Raw genomic sequence first — 17,679 nt, 5'->3', positions numbered from 1 at the left:
TAAACAATTAAACCGAAACATGCTATAACTAAACAATGTTAATGTTCCGTTCATGATTGAACGGTTAGCATCACAGTCAGTTGGAGGAGCGACCAACACACTATCAAGATCGGTTGTTTATCTTAAACCCCCCCCCCCCCCCAACAGTTTGTATTGTACGTGGGCAATGGGCACGGTTATATAAGTACTTAGTACAACAATCACACTATTTCAAGTTCATGACGTAATCATGGCGTGTTTACCGCGGTGCAGATATTGCACGCGGACCTTGCCAAGCCGATATGTGGTAGAGATAACAATGTGAACAGAGGGTCAAATAAAGATAAGGAAAGTAAACACACGATATCGATCTGGTCACTCTTCCTGTTTGTGATTGGACGGATCGGTGTCACATGACATAACACCTCTATTACAAGTGGTCGCTCGTTGAGGATCACGGAGCACATCAGGGCTGCCCGTCGTCAGAATAAATTTAATTCAGTTGTTAGTATGATTGTTATATTGTGGTGTTGGTAACCTACCTTCATTGTGTTTCTTTTGACTTTGTTATCATGCTGTGCTCTGGAAATTGTGATAGTACCTGTTTGATTTGTTAAGGAGACGATCTCCTTGTTCATATGTTACAGGATCAGAATGTTCGTGAGGAACAGTCACCAAAAGTGAGTTGCTTACCTGCTGTGTGTTTTCGTACTCTGGTCTTCACTCAAGTTCCAAAGCTGCAATAAACGTATCGCAAAGAACATTTATATCTGAAAATTGTGTTAGTACCAGTTTGATCAGTTAAGGTGAGGATTGCCTCGATCTGTCGGGTTCAGCTTAACTGCCTAGGTCATGAGTAGAACCGAAGGATCAAAACATATGTTGCTTGTTGCTCGTATCAACTGTAAAACATCAATTTTGAGGGATAAGGAAGTGTTTAAAGGTTCTGAAACCTAGCTAAATCGATTTTTCGTGCAATTTTAGGTCAGAAACAGTCATCAAAATGAGTTAATAAGAAGGTCGATTTCTCGGTTATTTTTGAGCTTTCGTTCAGAAAATAATTCGGGGCCTTCAAAGGGGGGTAACAAGAAAGCGTTACAAGTGTTACATGCCTTCTATAATACAAAATGTGTATCACCTCTTCAACCCGCCGAACATGTGCTTACCCTAAAAGTGTAAACAAATGTGTTTCACCTCCTCAACCCGCCGAACATGTGCTTACTATTAAAGTAAACAAATGTGTTTCACCTCCCCGCCAGTATCCACATCTATTAGTTCAATTGACCAGTGAATTTGCTTTCTCCTTATATTATATTGTTATATTAACTAGAGAATTAGTCTTCCTTTTATATCAATAAACAATCTTATGTTTAATAATCGACTTTGACTTACTTAATCGATAGCTTAAATACAGTCTGTTGTATTTACTTTAATTTACCTAGCTAATATGCTACACCTCAACTTAAACCAAATTGAACAATATTATTTCTCCAAATACAACCGCTACACCCCAGGAACATGGAAGACGCGAACATATCCCCAACATCAGACCAGACTCTCCCCACCACCCCACTGTTAGCAGACTCTTGGAGCTGGCTCGAGAACGTCACCGCGGCCCCTGCCGGTATCCTCATCATCCTCTTCCTCTTGTTATCTGTTAGTCTGGGGACCCTATTCAACTTCATCATGGCAAGGACTGCTTTCTTGTGAGTTTAGTGGGTTTTTAATTTATTTGATTGGTATTTTGCCAGTTTTGTAACAGATGGTATAGAATGGGTCTAGGTTGTACTTGTAAGGGATCGTTCACATACTACGTCAGTACCAAGGGAGATATATGTGAACTTCCCACGAGATGCTTGCATTCGGTTCGTTCAATTAAAACTTCTTTACTTAGAATTTGAATCTAAGATTATATCAATACATAGACCATAGTACATACACACAAAAAGTTTTGGATACAGCCACATCTTGATCTCCGAAAAGCTAAACAAAATGAATCTTCTACTGGAAGTAGCTAAGGGATGTTAAAAATTAAAATATCACTGCTGACCATTTCTTCCCTTTTCTCCTAATTTATATAGTTTAGTCGCCTACTTACACCCTCTTCGTCAAATAGTTACGTTTCGAAAAAAATTAGGAAATATTGGGCACCGTTAACATACAATAAAATCGGACACCAACAAAAATAATAATTCAAATTATTGATAAAACTTCTCGACTTTAAACTTAAGATACTATAAGTATAACAATTGATAAAATCAATATACAACTAAGACTCTTAGTCGTATATTGATTAGTAATAGTTATATCGTCTACTCTAGCACAATATTATCGTCATCATCCTCTAGATCTAGGTTCTTGGCAATCGCCCACTCACAAAACTCGTCAAACAAGATATGTCCTCCGCCGTTCTTATCGATCTTCGCAAACTCTCCCTCCATATCTCCGATGGGCCCCACCCAAACCTCGATCTTCTCCTGGGCATGATGAAACTCGAACAAACTAATTCTCTTGTCTCCGTTCGCGTCAGTACGAGCGAAGGCTTCCCAGTACTCAAAGTACTGGCGCAGAGAGAGGAGGAAGAACCTAAACTCCTTGAACTCTATGTAGTCGTCACCCATGGCTCCTCTGCTGGAAACACCCCGCTTCTTGGCTATCTGGAACGCTCGCATGATAGCAGCTTTGGCATCGAAGATCTCGTCGATCTTCAAGACGTCCCGGATTCCCTTGTCCACCTCGGCCAGGGAAAGGATACCGTTTCCCGCGTCCATTTGCTTGAACAGGTCCTTCCTCTTAGCCTTGGCTGCTCCGGTTCTCTCGGTTGGCAGTTTGGCGTTGAGGTCGGTCCAGTCGATAGACATTGTGTGTATTTCCTAGATTGAAGTGGATAATGTTAATTATCATTGAATATCGATTGTTAGATCAACCAAACTATAAGAAGTATATTGAAACATATTATGAAATGCTAATAAGTTCACACGACCCAAATGGTTTCAACATGAACTTATTTGAAATTTGAATCCAATCATAAATGCAAATGAGAAAAAAAGAAATTAGAGAAACCTATCAATCCCGTACTTATATCCATAGTTTACGTGACTAATGAAGCAAGCTCTGAAGTACAAACATCGACAACTACCTACTTAAAGAAGTTTAAAATCTAATGGATACGAAATAAGGTTATTATATATTGCACACCAGTTCCCAAGCAACGACAAAGCCTGCTTGATAAAAGTGATTAGAAGCTGAGAATTAGAGAGACAAATCGAGTAATATCACAAAAGAATTCCAACAATCATGTGCTCAGCAATCTGCTTCTATCAACAAGGAAACAAGCATGAAATACGAAATTATATAGTGCAATCTGCTTGAATATTTATTGTTCTTCAGTCAACATGCTTAAAATGCACTAAATCCAGACTGATTATAAGATTAGTACAATGACATCGAGCCACAGATCTCAGCTGAAATAAGTATCGAGCTCTGCTGGTCTGAGAACAGTGTGTGGGAACATGGTGGGTAGTACTGTAGTAGTCGAGACCGGTTAAATTAGCAGGTTAAACCGTTACTCAGTAACTCAGCAATAATACGGTGGTTCTAGGACCAGCTCAGTTAACTTTATAACCGCGGTCGCCACTGCAATTGTTCACGGCACCAACAGCTGCTATTGGGGGTTGAGTTCTGAGAGCTTATAGCGCTCAGGAAATGAGCAGCAGCTCCCAGCTACACACACCAACAAGCGTTAAATACAAGTTAAATGAGCTGTGCAGCAAGTGAGAGCTCAGGACTGCACTGGACATTACCAGTAAATGGGTCTCTACGGATCATTACTATAACTATTAGTAGTCATGGTAACCCCGACTGTTTATCAATGGCATGTGTCGTTTGGGGGAGGAAGTTAAGGAGTTGTCATGGTCACGGGCCTTATTTAGCAATTAGTCTAAAGAAAATGGTAACGAGAAATAGAATGGAGAGTAAACGCAGACCACTTGTATTTAGATATGAAGGCTAGCGTCACAGATATGCTACAAGCATTTGCAGGCGCCTAGAAAACATCACCGACGTGGCGAAAATGGCTCACAACCGAGTAAGTAATATAGCGTAATGATGTGTAATGGCTCGGTCTCAGGAGATAAGTGATTTCGCGAGAGTGAGAAACCTTGCAGATTATTCAAATGTTATACACGCAATATACAAGTGTTCGAGAATTGATCCACATGAAATGTCGGGCAATGGCCGTTATGAATTTTCCGTTATTATTAAATGATTTGTCATGCTGATCGACGAACTGCAATAAATTGCACCCCTCTTTTACTCAGCAACGGGTAAAATGGCAAAGTAAACTAAACGATTGCTCTAACATAACTCCAATCTCAATCTGCACTGTGTACAATTAAATAACTAACCGGCCGGAAAAGACAATGTATTCCACATGAAATTAGTTGAATTCCAACATTTAAGATGTAAACGAGCCATTGACAATAGGAGGGGACTAAAGAAAGCTGGACGGCTGTAATTAGAGTACACACAAGCTGAGATAATAGAAAAATTATCATCTGACATTAAGGCAGTATATCGGACGTCAAATAGGACTTAATTTTCTTTGATATTTGATTGGTCCTGGGACCGTGATGACCATTGCATATTATGTTGGCGTTATTCATTATTGTGTAATTTGTCGTTAGTTATTAACTAAACGAGGCAATTAGTGATTTCCGGAGAAGAATATGACTGCTGGAGAGCCAAGTTAACCACCGCGCTGGGCGCTGGATAAAAACAGCATATAAACAACATAAATGTTCATTATTTTATGGTCAACACAATGTCAATTGTCAATACAAGTTACAACGGCTTTGCCCTTACAGCGTAAACAAAATTTGACTGAGGCTCAAATCTCAAGATCCAGGCTGTCACGTTTAAAGATTAAGAGATATGCTACAGTAATTATGGAACCCAACAACACAACAACAACAACAAAAGCAGGAAGGTTAATCTTATAGCGGTAGTAGTATAAGTGGTACGAGCGCGGAGGGCTAAGAGTTCAGAATGACACGTCGCACTCTACTCGCTAAGAAAGTATGTAAGGGAGGTAGGAAGTGTAAAATAAGGAAGGAAAATAAACAATGTTAAAGGATTATAGTACGATGATGTAATCGTGTCTCTAACATTTACGCTCAGGCGATAAAATTTTAAAGTTTCTGACGAGAAAGGATCACGCACAGTAAAATAATAAATGAGATTCAGTTACTCGTAGAAAATCTAGCAGGCACCATTTTATCAGAAATAGCAAGATAAATAATGTAGATAAGTTCCTGTTATCTTATCTGATTTTGAGTGCAAAGTTCTTAATCTTAGTTTGTGAGTGAGATGCTTTGAGTTTAGCGTAACAGTTAAAACCAGAGAAGCGCTCTCTTAGAGTGTAGACACGACAGCTCATGAGTGTAAGAGTATAAGGAGTTAGCACTGAAGTAGCAAGGATCAGACAGCACCGATCATTAATGGATGAAATAGCACAGAGGGTGTCTGATAGTTGCGTGACGTAAATCACATTCGCAGCGGGCAGCACAATGTGAGTGGTTTACTACACTCTAATGTAGATCCAATAATAGAATTTAAGTGCCTCTTATCCTATTGAGTTTAAATGGGACCACCGATTACTTTTGTTCGAAATTTAAAAATTATCAAATATCAATCTAATTCTAAGCATTAAAAATACAAGGCGATCAGGGAAGACTATACACGAAATATATCCTCAATTTAGCAATGTTCAAAAGTATATATCCTCAATTTAGCTATGTTCAACTGTATTAGAGTATTAAGTTCTGAACTTTGAGCAGGAGTACGAGTGACGTTAGGAAATATTGGCGGGAAGAGTTCGTTCTTAACTCCTTAGTCGACCTTGATATCTGATCCTTCGATACAATTCATTTATATAGTTAATTTATTTCGGGCTGGAGTCACAGCTTAGCAGCTGGCTGCCAGCCCTCGAACATTTATCGAACGGTTACCAACTGCAGATAAAAGATATTAGACAATAGATGTATGGTAGTACAATATGTACTATATAATATGAAATATGGGTATGAAGTTTTCATTATTGAAATTTTGTTCAGGTACAGGAAGAAGTCAATGTACAAGTTCACCTCACATCTATTGATAACTCTGGGAATGGTTGACTTTTTGTACACTGCAACTCAGGGATTTCAGATAATTTACTATTTCCTTGCAGGTAATTTGTATTTTTAACAGTTTAACAGTATTTAACAGTTTAGTCTTACGAAATATAAACTGGTGCCGGAAGTTTAGAAGTGGTTATACTTAGCCAAGAAGAGGCTAGGGTCCAAGAGGTTTTGGTAAGTTTTCGTACGATTAATTTCATTATATTTTCATTCTTTAGAAAGAAATACAAGCAGATCAATCGTTTCAAATTAAAAATTTGAAATCATGTGCTTAAATCTTTTACATATGTTTCCAAAATGAATACAAATAACTTGAATGAAGACAAAAATCACTAAAATATCTTCGACAGGCGGCAAATTAATTAACAACTTTACTGATAAGAATTCTTAGTTAAATATATCTGTCATCAAGTCCATAAATAATAAATATGGTTCTAAACCAAAACGGTAATTATGCCGTCAGTTATCGTCTATTATTCGATGGTAACCTCTATTCGTCATCGTCCTCCAAGTCAAGACTCTTAGCAATGGCCCACTTACAAAACTCAATGAAGAGAATCATACCACCATCGTTCTCATCGATAGTATCGAACTCTTCTTGGAGATCACCAAAGTTTGTGATCCACTTCTTCATGATCTCCTCGGCTTCACTGAACTCTTCAAAAGAGATTCTCCTGTCATCATCTTCGTCTATCCTCTTAAAGGCAACCCAGTACTCAAAGTACATCCTAAGTCCAAGAAGGAACCGTTTGAACTCCAACTTCTCGATGTAGTCATCGCCGATATCAGCTCTTCCTTTGCCGCATGCTTTGGCAGCTTGGAACGCTCTCATGATGGCTGGTTTGGCATCGAAGATCTCGTCAATGGCGAGGACATCCCTGATAGCCTTGTCTACCTCAGCCAGAGACAGGATGCCGTTGCCGTTAGGGTCGAAGGTGTCGAACATAGCAAACCTTTCATCTCGCTGATCGGCTCGAGTTGGCAGCTTCTCGTAAATTTCTTCCCAGATTGGCTCAGACATTATGATGTAGTGTTCCTGTGTGGTTTAGTATGTTGGTAGTTTAGTTAGTTAGTTGCTTGTTAAGAGGTGCTGTACCAACGAAAATTATTTTAAACGGTAAAATACAAATACTTTTGCTAATATCGTTTACCAATGTAGATACATTAAAAATAAAAAAAATCATTCGATCAAATAATCAATTTCACCAATCAGGGAAAGCAATGACAGAATCCTGTGGGATACTGGCAACATTCGGACTATTTCTGGTTTTGACAGAACAATTAATCTTCTGTTGGCTCATAATGGAGCGGATCAACTCAGTTTTTAGGTAGGAGACTTCGTTAAATCTTATCACACTGATTGCTATTTTCAAGCCTTCAAATTAAAGCTTTAAACTTAACATTAGCGGTTGGAAATAACGGCTTATTATTCTCAAAATGTGGCAGTGACTATCAGTATAAAAAGCAGTATGCTAAATGCTTGCAATTTGCATCCTTGCCTGATGAGAAACTTAAATTGTTTCTAGTTCTCCAGATAAACAACTTCATTTCCAGCATAAGAAAGATTATAGAAAAACGGCCAAATGATTGTTAAATTGTGGTTTATATTTCACTATTTCAGACCAATAGAGCATCATCTGATGTGTCCAGGAAGAAAAACGTGGGTAGATCTAGTCTGTATCACGACAATCAGTCTCACATTCAGTATCTTGGTGGCTTATCTGACTGGCACTCAGTTCTGTCCTTACAGAGGTAAATTCACAGCATCAGAAATTAGGAATTAAATTCAAATCTCGGGAAATTACGAATTAAATTATTGTTTAGTTGGACAGAAGAAATAAAATTCAAAGTGTGAGTAACAGAGTATGCGATTCATTGCAAACGATGCATTTCGTACGATAGCCACTCTTTTATACAATAATGGTGTAGAGGTTTAAAAAGTTACGTAATGAGGAAGAAGTTGAAAACTTTACGTAATTGTTTTTAAGCGTTAAAAAGCTCCGTAAAACGAAAGAGCTGACCTCACTCAAAACTGGAACGTTCGAACTGATCGAAATCGTGACTACGCAAGCTTTAATAGCAGTTGAGCTCATCTCACTTTGTGAAGCATTGAATAAGCTGCACATTGCCTCTGCTTCTCGCAAACGCTTCGACAAGCATCGCGGTTATCTGCTACTGCTTGATTGTTTGCAAGTAAAGGAAGCAGACTTTCGGCCTTCTATACAGACGTATTCTCTGTCTCTATGACAATTGTGGGATAAATCGAGAGAAAGAAAGCGATTACAATAGCACAAAAAATAAGAAGCAAGAGTGAATTGTACTAACTATAGCCAGGCTTTGAGTGCTCACGATTTTATTTCCAAAACAAATTTTCTCATTAGCTATATTACTACCCTTAACTCTGATGGTTACTTAGAGGAATATTTTAAGTTAATATATCCAGACTCTCTTACTCTTAATAAGGAAAATGAAGTAGATAGTGCCGCCAATGTATTAGATCTTGATATTTCGATAAATAGCGAGGGGAAGTTTTCGTGTAGAGTTTATGATAAAAGGGATAAGTTTGGTTTTAAAGTGGTCAAGTTTCAACCTTTGATGAGTAATCAAGCTAGTAGTGTATTATATGGCACGTACTGTTCACAGGTTGTGAGATATTCTAGGATATGTAATAACGTTGTTGCTTTTTCTGATAGGGTTTTGAAGTTTACTGATGATTTAATTGAGTTGGGTTTTAGACGGGATCGTCTTAGTAAAATATACTTATCAGTGGTAAAGAGGCATGGGCTAAAGAATAAGTTTGGTATTGGGTGTGGAAATATATTAATGCCATAGCCTGACCTATGGCATCCTTTTCTAATGTTACGAAATATTTGTCGCACGTGTTGAATTTAGTTTTATAATAACTTTGCGGCGGCGCAAATCGGAGTTCTAGGATTACGCGGGAAATTACGCGGGAGTAATTGTAGTTTGGGTCAGTTCGTTGTATGACGTGTTGACTACGTTTACTTAGTATACTTTATTCCTACCGTTTTATTACACATTTTACTTTATCTACCTATCACTACAGTATACATATTTAATCTTAAATTATCATTTTAGTGGAACTATGTAAAAGGGGATCGTTGCTAGCGTTAAAACTGTTTTAACCCTGCCATAGTCAGTTGAAAGTCTGATAGCATATGTTCCATTTGATTTGACCAAACTAATGCCTTTCATTGCTTTATAAGTAGATACAACTGCTGCTTTTTGACTCACTAAATACGATTACGTACCTAATAAAAGTTTGTATGACTTTTAATAGTTAAAATCTTAAGAACTGCAGATCTGTTTCTCACCTCGTACATTCATCATGCTTATGAAGTTCCTCATAGATCTGCTCCAAAAACTTTAAAAAATAACATCGCGGGCGCACGGTGGCGTCATCTTTTTACTAAGTTGAAGAGCGCCGACACGTCTTGGATGATCGATTATCATAATCAAGTTACACTTTGCGAAATATCAAATAAACCACCCTCGAAACGTTTGGGTAGTTATTAGTTAAGTTAGAAAATTAAATTTTGATCATGCCGTGGAGAACGAATTCGATTAGGTCGAACGAATTCGACCTTATTCGTCATTACAGTGTTTGTGTTATGGTGCTATGGTAACTTGGTGATATAGTAACTTGTTGTCAATGACTACGCATAAATAGTAAATACAAGGCATGATAGATGAAGCGGTTATCGGCAATCCCACTCAAATTTGATAAACTCAGCTAGTGGCACTTTTAGGCGTTACCGCCTGCAAATTCCTAAACCAATTGATCAACCCAATCTGGATCCATACCAACGAACAAACTTGTATCCCAAATTTGTAACCCACTAACCACATGACCACTCCCTTAGGAAGATGCTGGGTAAAGAAGAGTTCCACACATCATACCCTAGTTACCCTTCTGCTGACTCTATCAGGTCTGCTGCCCCTCCTCCTCGCTCTCCTCCTCCTAGCACGTGTGATGTGTCTCCAACACACCAACTCACGAGCTCTCTCCACACTCGGATCTATGGTCTTGGTCTACTTTCTCAGGTTCATCTTTCATATTTTAACTTTACCTTGCCTTTTTTGTTTTAAAAGGTTTAACTGTTAGTGCCTGTCATGATATCATGGATTGCTTAGGTTCCACCTGCACCAGGATCTGGTAGTCCTCATAATTCTGCGGCCTCTATGTATCGTCATCTCGCACAACTCCGTAAGACCCTTGTGAGTTTGGCATTTGAAAATTTGCAGCCCAGACATTGATTGGGTTAACGAGGTGTCGTACGTCACCTCAAGATCGGGTGACAGGGGGCTGACCAGGTCAGAACCCAATTGATTGGGTCTGACTCTGAGGGATCCTCTTATTTGTAAAGCTATCCTCAATACATATGCAGTAACAAAGTGTGATAACCGTTTCAACAGGGGTCGAATTCACAAAAATAACGTAAACCATTGATTTAAAGTAACCGCCTCTCCTCAAGGACAAAAGAAAATCGCGATTATTTGGGCCAAAAATCGCGGCGCCGCGACAAATCAAACTAGGCAAAATCGCGGCGAATTTGCGGCGAAAGATAATGTATTTGCAGAGCTAAGTTAGATGTCATAAATTCGTTAAATAGCTTGTTAGTATAGATAGATTAGGGAGCGACAGGCTCCTCAGGCAAAACAATAGCATCTAGAACTATATTAATAATATTAAGTGTTAAGATCTAAACAGACTCTTCTTCATGATGTTGTTACATGAATTATGAATTAGGGATGCACTGGTTCATAATCATAGGATTAGGGTAATGAAAATTAATAGTTGGTTTGTGTGTAGATAGTAGGTCTGTGCGGCTTCTAGTGATAATATAAAATTATTATAATTATTACGTAAGAATTATTATAAAAGTTATGTTTATGGACACGTTCATTTGAATTTGAGGATATTGGTAAACAAAAATAATAGCGTTTTCGACGATAGTGGCTTAATTTTGACATCTATTAACCTAGCACGTTCAGAAGTTCTGAACATTAGCCACGTAACCCTTACTCCCATATGCACTGCTCAGAAAGAAAATCTATTGTTGTTAGGTACTATAATGTTTCAAATGTCACATTTTGTGTGACTTAGTTAACTGCAGTTGTCTATATTATATTATCATTCCTTGGTCTGAAATATAGTAGATTAGGCCAATCTAACAATTATGATACAACATTGGTTAAAGGGCACGGATCGAACGGTTACCAGGGAATATTTGGGTAACTTTGTCACACTCAGAATAACATACCTCTATTCTACTGTGAGGTGTCATAAAAACCCTTTCAACTCATTATCTGATGGTTGATCTACCAATCATAGCCCTAAAATATGTTGTTTTGAATAGTTAGCTAATACAGGCACTTGGTTATTGGGAAATGAGGTTAATTCTGTCACATTATATGGAATTTTAAATTTTTGGCGAATTACTTATATCTGATTTTGGTTTGAAAGGCGGGAAAACTTTATATGATGACAATGTAGTTGATGCAAGTTAAGATCAGTTGATGTTTACATTGTCACAAAATTGATACGAAATCGTAAATAGGTTAAAAACAATGATTATAGAATGAAACAGTCTCTTTTAATACCTCTTAATTCTTATAATAACTGATGTGACAAAGTAAACATGTCTTGCCCCTATTTTGAAGATCTATATTCTATAACTCTATTAGAATTCAACATTCTTTCAGAAAAAATTGGTAGAATATTGTCCAGAATATCAGAGCTTAAGTTTGACAATTTTAGGTTAAATTCGTCAAAGTCACTAAAAATGTGACAAAATTAACTTTCCCTGCCCTAACAATTTCAAGATAGTGTAAAAATTAGCATAGGCTGCTTTATTACCTATATAGATCAATCCAAACTACAAAAAAATATATGTTAATGTGATGACGACTACCTAACTCTTATAATAACTAATGTGACAAAGTAAACATGTCTTGACCCTATTTTGAAGATCTATACCTCTATCAGAATACTATGTAACTTTATCATCAAACAAATTTCGATAAACTAGTTATTTTGCCATCAAGGAGCTAACAGAGTTATAATAATTTTGTTGTGACGAAATTACCCTATTTTTGACCATGTTGCGGTAGTTTAATTGTGACACTGTTAACATATTACCACCTGATAATGATCTATGTGACTGGTGCATGGTACTAGCAGTGTTGTTTGATCCATAGTACGCAATATAAGGGGTTTAAGCTGGTATATCATTATTTGTTCAATTTCACACATGTTCAGATATCATCAAGATTATGTGACAAAGTAAACTTGGTTGTGCCTTCTGTGTTCTAATTCCTTACTACTATATGATATAATAACAATTCCCAGCACTTTCAGGCCATCAAATAAACCTACACTACTCAGCATTGCTTATCAGGGTGCACTAAACATTCATCACATATTTTCTTTAATGTGTGACAGAGTAAACCTGAGTGCACCATCTAACGAAAAAAGTCGTCAAATATGTAGGTAATGGTCATATGTACCCATCCAATCAACTGGACACCCAAAAATTTGGTCATAAACGGTGGCAAGGGGTCCATATTTACTCCGTCACATGTTTATAGTGTGACAATGTAACCATTTCCGTGCCGGCCGTATTTAAGCGATATCTTATCACCTGATTAAGATATCGTTATGTGACAAAGTTAGCCGAGAGGATGAGACGATTATCCTAACCATCAAGGGTTTATGTAATTTCATAGTGTGACAAAGTCAACTACACTGTGCCTTTTAATAGGGTCACTTATATTTACCAATATCCTCAAACTCAAATGAACGTGTCCTTATATAGAAATAAGGAGAGTAACTTACATATTGAGGCACTTTCCTAACTGTACCTATCGAGAATGACTCGGACCGAAAATTTTCTAAATCGAAATTATTTTCAAAGTTTTTCTGGAAACTACTAATTTTGTTCATGTTTCATGCTTCTCTGAGCATTATGAGCCGGAAATACTTTTTCGGTCCGTACCTACATTCGGAAGGCTGTGGATGTGATTAGTTCCATATAATTATAAAGAACGTGATATTTGGCCCTCGGATTTAAAGGAGAATGCGCGAATTTGGTCCTCAGAGAACTAGAATAATCGCAATTTGTCGCGAAGATCTGTTTGTCTCGACAAACGGCAAAAATCGCGATTTGTCGCAGGGAATGGGAAAAATCGCGATTCTGCAAGTGCCGCGATTTCCTTTTGACCTTGCCGCTCCTGTTTCTTGATTGCTTATGATGATCAGGAACACATGACGTATCATCACGAGGATTATTGGTCACTCGAAATCGACCCGTTATTGTTAAGAATGCAATGTAGGTGTGATGGTTGTTTCTGCGTATTTGTTACCTGTTACTAATTAATCAACAGGATCATAATGTTGATTTTATCGATAAAACATGGAATTTAAGGCATAAGGAAGTATTGTTGAGCTCTGAAACCAAGTTTAATCGATTTCTCGTGCAATTTTAGGTCAGGAATGTTCATCATAATAAGTTTATAACAATGTCGATATTTTGGTAAATTTCTAGCTTTCTGTCAGAAAATAAGGCTACCGGACAACTGAACCCAATTTGGACTTTTCCTAGACAGGGTAGCTTGGGAAAATAATTATAAACCCAATCAGACTACCTAATTAACTTTGAAACGACAACTGAACCCAATCGTCACTAGAAATCACTAACAGTTTACCAGGTTTCCAAATACCGTTCTAGTTTAGCTGCTGCCTGGTTTCTAGTGCTATAATTTCGGTCTGTTGAGGTTGGTGCTTCGGAGTGGTTGGCAGATCCGGACTTATCTGCTCGTGATCGTTGGACAATTCTGGCGAGGGATTCTAGTTTAGGTAGTACCACGTTGATTTCGGATGGGCATGTAGATAAGGCTTCGGTGAGGAGGTTTTGTGTTGCTGGAAGGTGTTGGTCGCCAGCTTTCCGCTTCAATTCTGCTCTGAACTCTGCTTTCTCAGCTACTAAGTTGTCAGGGTCGTGGGAATGAGGTTTGGCACCGCTGGACTGATCTCCATGGTCAAGGAATACATGAGCAGGACATTTCTTGATTCTGTAATTCTGGCATCTCCAAGTAGAGGTAGTAGGGGTATCTCGATCCTTTCTCCGGGTGTAGAGGAAACCGTCTGTGTCCAGAAGTAGTTGAGCTCCTCTTTGTCCGCTGATGTACTTGCTGAAGACAACCATGATCCGATACTGTGATCACCATCTCTCTTCCTTATGTATTGATCCGATCTGTATAACAAGCGTACTAATAGATGACAGGGTCTCAGGTGCCTTTCGATCGCGAGATCTGATCTAACAAGCTTACGTGTTCACGAAGCGTGCCGAAAAGGATACGATCCACTGCTCCTCAAGCATCGAGATCCTACCCAGGGCTCGAGATCTGAACCATGGCAGGCCCTCCAAAAGCATCAGGAGTCACGAGATCTGAGTCAAGTAACCTGAGCCAAGTATCCAGCGTGCTAATGGTGCGTTCCATCAGCTTTGGAAGACATGAAACAGCGGAACTATAAGAACGCCCATCAAGATCCGTATTTACAAGGCTAACTTTCAAGCTAGACGGGCACGTTGTCAGAATGCCAGAGACACAGTTTCCCAATTTTTTACGGGATTAGAAACCAAAGGGAGACTGAGAGGACGACTCCGTAAAGGCTGGATGGCCTGTGTTCTCGAGGATACGGCTGACAGGTGTCTATAACATCAGCAGAGACGCAGTAAAACAGTTAGCTCTAAAACTAGTGGAACACCGTAGAAGAGATGTGTGTGATGCAGGCCACTCCAACGACTAGGAGGAGACCTCTTCAATCTTCATGTAGCATGTATGTATTTATATTTTACCGGGGTAAGCACAGGGCTCCAATGCTCTAAATTACAGTGGTCATGATCTATCCTATAGTGATAATGACCACAGTCATATCACTGAAAATCCGATCGTTGGGTTCAGTTGTCGTATTTCCTTGGGTTCAGTTGTCGTATTTTCAATTTGGGTGCAGTTGTGATATGACCTGGGTTCAGTTGTCGTTTTGGGATTTAAGCTGATTGGTCACCCAATTAAGCTGATTGGGTGCCTGTTAACTGCGTGGGAAATAGGTTCAATTGGGTTCAGTTGTCTGCCACCCGAAAATAAATTTACGGTTTCTGCAGGGGGTAATTAGATATAAACTACAGTACAGCTGTACTTACACCCACATTCACAAGCATGCAAGGTCCAATGAGCGGGAAACGGAGAACAAGCTCTGGTGACGTCACAGTCACGTGACCTCAGGCTCTTAATAACGTTACCTCAGACCCAATCAATTGGGTTCTGGCCCGGTCAGCCCCCTGTCACCCGATCTTGAGGTGACGTACGACTCCTCGTTAACCCAATCAATGTCTGGAAGGCTGCAAATTTTCACATGCCAAACTCACAAGGGTCTTACGGAGTTGTGCGAGATTACGATACATAGAGGCCGCAGGATTATGAGGACTACCAGATCCTGGTGGAACCTAAGCGATCCATGATATCATGACAGGCCTTATTTAACTGTGCACGTTGATCACAAGTGGCCCCATGAATCATGTCGACCTAAGCACACACTCCACGGATGAACGGCGACCAACTGTGCACGGTTAAAAATATCCATATAGTTAAAATTATGCACGCTCGTTTTCGTACGAATTAAGGCCGTGTGAATTATCATGGATATAAGGTATACGCAAATTCAGATAGTTGATGTCTGAATTTTAGCGATTATCCTGGTTATGATAAAGTTAACACACCCGAGAAACCGGATTTTTGTTTACATTTTTAATGAATCTTTTAGAACGATACGGATCTAGTAAGCTTTTGGTTCCAACTAGTATCTCGAACGGAACGAACTTAGTTCCGTTCAAGTTAAATTATTCACCTAAGTAATTTTTACGATGTCAAACATACTTTAAGAAAATCTTAGGAAATCACTCTTATCAAATCCTTTCAGTACCTACTCGGAGATAACTATACTATTTCTAAACGGAGCCTCCAAAGGGGAAGCCAGGCGGTACTGCTTAGCCCTGGACTCCATTGTGACCCTTCTCTCCCGGTCCCTCTCCCCTGTCATCTACTCTTACTCGCTCAAAGACTTCACCTTCTTCTGTTTGTCCTACGTTGATGATAACTTGTTCCGGCCTGTGTTTAAGGGTGTGGCTATGTTGAAGGTGAGGGTGAGGGTGACTGTTAGAAGGGTCCAGGGAGCTAGGATAAGATTACCAGAGTTTATTTTGTTGAGTGATGCTATTCGAGCTCGTGCTTCCAGTGAAACTGAAACTACTCTTTGATGGGATGCAGTGTATGATCCTGTATGATATTTAATAGTTATGATATAGCAGTGCCAGTAGTCCCACTACCTTAGTATTGCTGTACAACTACTACAGTTATGATGAGTTGAAAAGTAATGTAGGGATTGGAAAGTTCATATTTTTTTGAAAAGGTCAGAATTTTTTAATGCAATGGCGTTTTTTATTCTTTATATTCATTCATTTTTTATTTATCTATGACCTATGTACATAATTTGACCAAGGTTCCAATATATTTTCCATTTGACGTTTTATATTTTGATTCAGACTAATTATCTGAACCTCTTAAAATGTTGCTGTTTTAGCAAAAAGTACCAGATATTTGATATTTGATTTTCAAATTTGTATTTTTGACAATGTTTATACTCATTGATGATGATTTCCAATTATATTACTTTCAGTTGTTGTGAATAGTTTGATGAAAATTTTTTACGTGATGTTAATATTTAATTACTGATTTTCGATCATTTGATTCGTATTTTTAACTTTTAATAAATTGTACATATCAAACGATATACAGCGAAAAAAATTGCAGTTCAACTAAATTGTGGCTGATTATTTTTTGACGAACAAAATGAAAAGAGTATCTATTTTAGATCAATTACTTACATGATACGAATTTTGACTGATTAAATTTTGCCTTTGTTACAATTTTTACGTTTGAGTTATTAAACTATGATGATTATATATGAATTTTACCTGATAGAGTGCTTATCTTAAAGTTAAATGTTTTTACAGGCTCTAATGATGTAGTTTAACGAAGATTTCAAGCCTTACCTTGTGTGTTTCCCTTCGTGTCCAAACGCATTATATCTTAGATCATAGATGATTTCATGACATTAGGAATTAGCTACACACAGCTACAATTACACAGTGATCGCAACGGAGGAGAAATCCTTTTTCTCTCCTGGGCCCTGGCTCACCCAAATAGATGTTGTGTGATGATAAAGTGATAAGTTAGTGCAACAGATTCCAGATTCCAGAAGTCTATGGTTCGGTGCAGTCCTTATTTCTAATTCCTTTACTTAGGGATCGTTCACATATTACGTAAGCAGGCAGCAGCCGAGGGGGGGGGGGGGGGGGGGGTTTCCAAATGATTACGCTAGTGTAATTTTGACACAATTGCAATGTGTAAAACTGATTACGGAGGGAGGAGGGGGGTA

General features: G+C 38.5%; 2 protein-coding genes across 2 annotated transcripts in view; both read right to left on the bottom strand.

The window, feature by feature from the left end:
* Positions 1-1,861: 1,861 nt before the first annotated feature.
* LOC134818455 (flagellar calcium-binding protein-like) overlaps positions 1,862-17,679 on the bottom strand; it is a 48,026-nt gene continuing 32,208 nt past the window's right edge. Inside the window, exon 2 of the mRNA XM_063828023.1 lies at positions 1,862-2,852. Within this exon, the coding sequence (XP_063684093.1) occupies positions 2,292-2,840 (549 nt within the window). The 5' untranslated portion in view covers positions 2,841-2,852 and the 3' untranslated portion in view covers positions 1,862-2,291. The remainder of the gene's footprint in view (positions 2,853-17,679) is intronic.
* Positions 6,448-17,679, bottom strand: part of LOC134818457 (flagellar calcium-binding protein TB-44A-like) — a 32,235-nt gene continuing 21,003 nt past the window's right edge. Inside the window, exon 2 of the mRNA XM_063828025.1 lies at positions 6,448-7,196. Coding sequence (XP_063684095.1) covers positions 6,649-7,179 — 531 coding nt within the window. The 5' untranslated portion in view covers positions 7,180-7,196 and the 3' untranslated portion in view covers positions 6,448-6,648. The remainder of the gene's footprint in view (positions 7,197-17,679) is intronic.

The sequence above is a fragment of the Bolinopsis microptera genome, chromosome 7 (genome assembly GCF_026151205.1).
Source record: "Bolinopsis microptera isolate Bmic1 chromosome 7, MBARI_Bmic_1.0, whole genome shotgun sequence".
Taxonomy (NCBI): Eukaryota; Metazoa; Ctenophora; class Tentaculata; order Lobata; family Bolinopsidae; genus Bolinopsis; species Bolinopsis microptera.
Note: the sequence above shows the minus strand (reverse complement) of the source record. Positions and strands in the feature narration are given on the sequence as shown.